Source organism: Drosophila mauritiana, chromosome 3R, assembly GCF_004382145.1.
Source record: "Drosophila mauritiana strain mau12 chromosome 3R, ASM438214v1, whole genome shotgun sequence".
Taxonomy (NCBI): Eukaryota; Metazoa; Arthropoda; class Insecta; order Diptera; family Drosophilidae; genus Drosophila; species Drosophila mauritiana.
Window position 1 is genome coordinate 628,734 of NC_046670.1, and position 7,715 is coordinate 636,448.

Consider the following 7,715-nt stretch of genomic DNA (forward strand, 5'->3'; position numbering starts at 1 on the left):
ACATTCGTTTATTACATTCTGAATTAGTAGTTTGCTATTTGGAAAGAAGTAATTTTCTTTATATAATTTTGTCATTTTCTGTATACTAGGGTGTAAAAGTTTTTCATGTGATTGAAGTATGATTTCTTTGAATTTGGCGTATGAACCAACGTTCTTTAATAGGAAAAGACAGCGAGTTACTTTTGTGTAGGTGGTATTAACAATTTCTATGTGTGCTCTTTGAATAATTTCAAAATCTACATCGCTCTCAATATAAATGGTAATGTTTCTATGGATAAAGTGATCGAGTAAAATTTGTTTGGCCTTTTCAAGTGTCATTACATCATATTGAATTGTGGTAATGGAGTTACCGAATATTATTGAATGCTCTACTTTATTTTTATCGGATTTAATAAAGATTATTTGTTTTTTAAAAAAATTTATTGGTTTTTCTGTTAAATGAATAAGGTTGCTATTGTCTTCTTCTGCACTATGTTGAGTAGCTTCACTATGATGATTTTCTTCAATTTTAAATCTTGATAATGCATCGGCAACTGAATTTTCTTTCCCTTTGATATAATCTATTTTAAATTGGTATTCGCTTAATCTAACTCCCTATCTTTCTAACTTAGCATTCGGTTCCTTTAAGTTATGAAGCCATCTTAGATGGAAGGGTTGGGAATATTGTGAGTAACTTGGTCGATATTGAGTTTGAATTTTTGTGCTTTCGAATTCTGATTAGAATTTGAATTTTTATTACGATATTCTGGGTTTTTATTAAATTCAAAATTAATGTGTTCTTCATAAATTCCCTCATTTTGTGCAATGGTAATTAAGTATCTTAAGTCTGTAATATATATAGATGAGCTATAATAGTAAATAATTGTATTGGTTGTTTCCTTATCAGTATCTTAATAGAGTCTTTAATAGCCTGAATATATATATTCCAAATTAATAATTGACGTCGTCTTTCCGCTTCTTCGAAGAATGCTCTCAGGTTTCCTCTGTATGGTGAAGTTCTCCAGAAGTTTGTAGTTTTAAGTTTGAGTTTTAAATTGAGGGTAGGCCAATCTTCGAAGTTCGGAAGTCCCAAAGATCGTGTAACCTGTCCGTCCAAGTTCCTTTCGATGGCTCCCAGTAGAATCCTCTGTTGTCTGACATCATGGGCTTGGTAGAGCGAAATTACGTAATCCACTCTGCTGACGAAGGTGTGAAAGGTTTCTGGATCACCCTTGAATGACATAATGTGTGTAAGCTGCAGACGGGCTTCGGCAAGGTTGTTGTCGCAACGATTTGGGGTACGGGGTAATTGGTTGAGACATTATTATTGTAAAATTTTAAATTTTGTGTTTTATTTTTTTTTTTTGTTTCGGATTTAATGTTATGTTTTTCTAGTTTCACTTTTTATATTTCTTTTTGTTCTTTTTTTTTTATAAAAGTTTTTTTTTACTGCACTTTCTTATAATTTTATATGTTGGTTTTAAAACTTAGTTGCCTTTGGACTTAATGTTTTTTATTATCGTATTTTTTACGATTTTTTTTTAAGCGAATTGGAATTATAATCTAAGCAGAAGAGTTTCCACGAATTTATTTTGGGAAATATTTCGAGCACTGGATTTTAATATTTAACTTATTTTCCACTCGAACGTTCTTTTCTCGGATATTTTTTGTATCCTACCGACTGCGGCAGTAAAATTATGTTATGTTTCTTAAGTCTAAGATTATTTTGTCCAACTAATTTATTTTTCATGGAGATCATCTTTCCGAATGCGTTAGGCGCGGGTATGTTGATTATTTACATGTGAGCACCATGAAAGTTCATTTGTGACTGAACTTCTTCTTGTCTTCTATTTATACTACTGTATAGATATACAGACTTAAATATATGTATGTATAAGATGCGTGCATTGCAGTTCATACCAGAGTCGCAATTCAACGACATATCGAACTAGGGTTGATTTTTAACACACTCCCTCAATGCGAGCATCCTACAATTGTTAGTTCATATTTAACAATTTTACAAAATAATAAAATCAAAAAAATTCCGTACATTTTTTAATATTTGGTAGCGTTAGAGCTTTTTCCGTGTTTTTAACGTTACAGTGGCCAAACCATTTTCTTAAAGTGTGAGCGTGGTAAAGTTTTGAATCAAAGTATAAGAGAGTAGGCTTCTCAACCATCTAGCCTTATATGTTGCCGACCTGAATCCATACGATTTAAAAAGGCTATTTCATTTGTGAATGTTAAAAGGGTTGAGTACGTACCATCGTAGTCCTTAATAAATTTTGCATTAGCTTGTTGTCTTTGAACAGTGATAAACTTTGGTAAAATATTCGGTACAATAACTTTCTCATTGGAAAAATTGGCAGTCATGAGTCTTATGAGCTTATCCCTTGTATGTACTTTGTTCTCCGTTAGTGTATAAGTAGTTTCATAGATTACTGCTTCTGGTGTCAAATTACATTTTAATGTAAGAGTTAGGTGTATATCCAATTTTGCACCTAAATATTTTTAATATGTATAATGCAAAATATAATTTTTTAGCGTTATATAAAAAACTCACCATTACTCAAATCATGTAATAAACGTTCTTTATCAGGTGGCGGCATATTCCATAGAGATATGGAGTTTTCATAAAACTTAATAGCAGTAACATCAACCGCGTCATAAAGCATCATAGAATCCGATGCATAGTTATCCAAAATTATACGGTTAGTTAGCTTTTGAAAATCGGAGTTTGAAAATTGAAGAATGTCGGAATTGCTTTGTGAAACATATATTGGTTCATAATGATTGATTTTTACTGCTATATCCGCCTTTTGTGGTATATTAGGCTTACCGACTGTTCCAACAAGTGCAAATAGGAACAGTGGACTCCAAATCAGGGCAATGAGAATTAATATAATTGTTCCACCAATTAGAAGTTTTGAATACAAAGCTTTCGGTTCTCCTCGTAGAACAGGAAAGTCTGTATCCATTTGCCTATAGCAACGTACAATAAACACCGACTGGAAAATGTCCTCCATTTTTATCCATTCCATTACTGTAAGAGTTGTATCTATGCATACCCAGTCTAACATTGTTCGGAGAATATACAAAAATGGTATTTCCATGTAACTAAATAAAGATTAAATATAAATATATTATATTAACGTATTAAACATCATACATTTGATAGAAATTTTGCTAGTGTTAGGTATCTAGATGAAGATTATGAAAGGATTCCTTATGAACATTGTCATAACTGCTTTTTTTGTAATTTTATTATTTAAACAGACAATATATACTATATGGAGGTTACATCCACTTGCACGGCAAAAAATTTGTTTTCTTGTGAGTTTTTCTAGTAAGTAATATCTAAAATGTTTTTAGAAAAAAAGTAAATAGAAGCATTTAATTTGAAAAATATTTAGACTCTTGTTTAAATAGTGGACTCCCAGTAGGTCCTCCGAAATAATAATTAAGTGGGAACCTACTTAAAAGGCTAATTTACGGCAAAAGTGCTGAAAATATCAAAAAAATTCTACTTAAATACTTGAAAATATATCCACAGTAGAGTCAAACAATTTATTTTTCTTGATAAAGTGGTATACACTCATGACAAATACACTAGAATAACAATATGCGTAACCGCCTTACGTTGGTTTGACACTATGCAGCCACTTTTTTGGTGACGGCCAAAATTGGTCTCTGTCCGCTCGCTTACGCTGAGAGTGTAAGAAATCTAAAAATAGAATTTGCTTGCTTGTGTGAGTAAAAACAATAGACGAGAACTTTTATATGTGTGCGTACTTGAGCTAGAAGACGATTTTCGGGCCGAAATCAATTCTGATCGAAGAAACGAAGTTTGGAGTTTTGGCCAATTTCGTAGCAATATGATGAAATAAAAAAATAATTAAAAATTCACGACCTGACAATTATAATTTTATAGTTTTTTAAATTCGTTGTTACAATCGTTTACATATTTATATATACATATGTTGATAATTAATTATGTGTAATATATAGAAAATTCATTATTTACTTAAAAACATAATGAAAAAGCACTACTTTTATTTGTGCACTTAATGCATTGCTCAATAATAAACTTTTTTATACACATTTGTTTTTCATTATTTTAAAAAATATTTCAAAAACTTTAATGTGTATTTTACAAACGTATAAAAAATAAATATCAGATGGTGCCATTAGTTTCCCGAAATCCACTTCTATTGAGAATAAAAATTTATAAAATAAATATAAATATGAAAACTGTTTATTGCAAAAGTCATATCTTGAGGCACGAAGTGCGGACAAAAGAACTCAACAATCATTGCCTTATTAATTTTTCACACGTTGCAAGCTGAGTACTCTAATGACAAATATTCTAATGTAAAGTCATTTTTGAAACTTATTTTGTGATATTATGATTCGGCTATTAGTATTTCTAAACTATAAGGCCACGTCGAAAAAATCGTGTGCCATCTTGTTATTCTAGTGTCTTTGGTCAATCCATAAAAGTGTATGTGACAGAGCTTAAAGACATGCCGATTTAAATGATCTGGATGACTTACAGAAATTAATTTTTGATAACCGATCGCTGCAGCCCATTGCAAAGATGTTTTCCAACCTCGAGCGTGAGTTAACAGGTTGGGTAAAGCTGTGTCCTGCCTGATGCACTTAAGACCGCAACCAAAAGTGCAAGGATACATAAGCTCATGTCGGAGAGAAATATTAAAAATGGAGAAAGTCTACGAAAATACTTTTGTCACATTAAAGAGTTAGCGGCGATATGACGAATTGAGGATTCGCGTGGCAATAAGCTACTACTCTACAATGCAAAAATTTCTGAGCGAATTTGTGAATATACTAAACTGAATATATGATGCAAACGAGACCCAATAAATATTTACAAAAAAGTACCTCCAAGAATCTAGCAGTATAGAAACTGAACAGGGATACGAAATGTTACATCTATCGTGCTAAATGGCAAATAGGTAAATAAAAAAATGTTGATTATCAAAGGTAGATAGTAATGCGTTCAAAGTAACAATTTCGTTCGCATCGCTTAAGAATTTCCAACAAACGCACTCTGTGAAAAAATGGGAGCAGCCAGCATGTGTAAAGTGTGTAAGCTCACGCATATATGTACATATGTGCATAGCTGTGGAAGTAAATAATGAAAAATGTACTGCTATGAATTATACTGGAAGTAAATATAATCTAAAATTTGTTGAAGCTAATTAATAAAAAATTAGTTAGAATGACTAACAAGAAGCATTAAAATCCAATGTTAAAAAAGTGCAAAAGTGGAATGCGTTTAATTCCTAACGGCGATATAATGATATACTCTAGACCGCGCAGATTTCCAAATGCGGACGCGATCATCCAGACTTCCGAGTCAGAATACAGAAATCCAGTTATTTTGGTCAACAAAACGAGACGGACACCGAATTAACAATATCTAATTAACAATGTCAAAATCAGATATCACTTTACGTTTAATCAAGCATCAAATGAACATTCAACTCAATCGACTGAAAAAACGGATTCAATCACTTAGATATTAAAGAATAAATTCAAAAATATGTATCGTTCGTCACTCACCACGGACAATTCTATATCGCCGAGTATCTTTCCATTTTACAATTCGCCAAGCAGATTGCAACGTCATGTAAACTTTAAACTTTAAACTTTAACTTTTTTATCTAACACGCAATAACTACTGACTAAACTGAACGCTGACAACGTAATAGTCCCAGCAAAAACCGATAAAGAAGCTTTAGAAAAATAAGTTAAGTAAAACATTAGAAAAATTATTTTAGATATGCTCAGAGTTTAAGCTCAAAATTTAATTAATATGATTAAGTCCGTCACTACAGAAAACACAATACTAATTCTGAAGATTCATTAAACATTTTGCATAACCTGCTCAAGGTTGAGTTACATACTGGCGCATAAGTGACGATTTTAACGTCGTTTTGTTACAGAAATCCCTAGACGATGATCGATATCCAGTATACTACATAAGCAATATTAAAATTATGATCGATATCCAGTATACTACATAAGCAATATTAAAATCCTAGCTGTGGTGGAAGCATTGAAAAAATGCAGAGTTTGCCTACATTACACACTGTAATGCCCTGTCTAAGATTATTCAGAAAGAGGACTTGTGTGCCCAACTAGCTCGTTGAATCCTTCAGCTGCAGGAATTCCAATACGACGTCATACGAGGTGGTATTCGTCACGCTGATGATTTCAGTCCAGCTATCTTGATGATGATCACGGAGAACAACTTTCAGAGTAGAATAATGTTCTCAAGACGACTAGCTGATGGCAATAATCGACTGCAAATTCACAGGCTATGGAACGAGAAGAGCAGGACCACTTTTTAGACTTAAAAAGTTCTACGTACTAAAATGGGAAAAGAAGTTAGAAACAATCTACATATATAAGCTACCATGTTTTGTAAGCAACCGTAAGTAAGGAGAGCATAAAACGAATTTCTTCCACCCAGCAAAGATGGGCAACCGCTACAAACGTACAACATAGATTTTCTTGGCCCTTAAGAGCAAATCCTAAGTAGTTAAGAGACAAGTAGTTTTATCGAATTCTGTTAGCTCTATCCGACATATACAAGAAGTGCCCACGGCAAGACTTCAAAAGCTAAATTGTTGGCAATCCCAGTCACAAAATATCTTACAGAGGGTCTGCATTTTTTTAAAATTTTTTTTTTTTTTATTTAATTTATAAAAGTTCTGTTGCATTACGTTAATCTCAATATAAATAAACTAGACTATAATAATTAAAGCCTTATTAAATACATATTTCAGTGTCCTTTACTCTAGCAAAAATTTCTATCAATATGTGGGAAAAACTTTTGTCGTAATTTACATTTTAAAAGCTATATAGTTCGCCAATGAATATCCTTTTGTAAATACATTACCCAAAATTCGTTTTGGGTAACCACATCTTATTTGGTATGCAGATAGCAACATATGCAGGCATTTTATTAAATAAAACAAAACAGGGGCAGTTTCACCAAAACTGTGTGATGTTATATACGGCACCAAAAAAAACATCCAAATATGAATTCCCAATACCGAGATAAAATGAAAAAAAATTTTGTATATCAGTGCTTTTCGTAAATAAATGGCGCGTTCCGTTACAATCGTAATAAACTGCACAATCAACATCAGAAGAAATGTAAAAGGCACTTTGTTTCCTTGGATATACGTCTCCAGTACACTAGTGCTATATTTATACCGATACTAAAAAATAAAAATATTATTACTATTTTAAATACTATTATTGATATTGATAAAAATTTAATATATATATAGTGCTGTATCGTCTGTTTTTGGTGCTGCTCGTATCGCAACGTTTACATGGCAATGCACTATTTAGCTATGAATTCTTGTTTAATTTAGTGCTTATTGCAAATGTCGAGAGATAATCTAAATATGAAGTTGATATCGGAGAAAGAACATCTTTTTTCATAACTATTAAAATACTAAATTATTATGTATGTTAATTTGGCAACAACTATATACTGAAAGTTGGTCACACTGATCTGAATAAGTTCTTTTTGTTTTTCTGGAAACTTCCTTCTTCTTGTGTTAACTTCCGACTCACAACGGTGTCACGCTTATGTCAAATAAAACAGTTATTAAACTTTAACTAAATCGCCTAGCGTTTTACTCCACCATTTCAAATAGGTTATGGGCCCAGGAGTAGTAACGACTTTAATAATT

General features: G+C 32.0%; 1 protein-coding gene across 3 annotated transcripts; it reads right to left on the bottom strand.

Moving 5' to 3' along the window:
* Positions 1-2,100: 2,100 nt before the first annotated feature.
* LOC117143080 (piezo-type mechanosensitive ion channel component-like) lies at positions 2,101-7,218 on the bottom strand. Of its 3 annotated transcripts, XM_033307550.1 has the most exons (5): positions 6,856-7,218; positions 3,048-3,096; positions 2,543-2,987; positions 2,244-2,480; positions 2,101-2,180 (listed from the first exon to the last, which is right to left on the bottom strand). In XM_033307550.1, exons 1-5 carry the CDS (start codon positions 7,155-7,157, stop codon positions 2,152-2,154), a joined length of 1,062 nt encoding a protein of 353 aa, XP_033163441.1. In that variant the 5' UTR covers positions 7,158-7,218; the 3' UTR covers positions 2,101-2,151. The 3 variants fall into 3 exon arrangements, with proteins under 3 accessions (XP_033163441.1, XP_033163442.1, XP_033163440.1); XM_033307551.1 differs by having other exon boundaries at positions 2,543-3,096; positions 6,908-7,218; XM_033307549.1 differs by having other exon boundaries at positions 2,543-3,096.
* Positions 7,219-7,715: the final 497 nt, after the last annotated feature.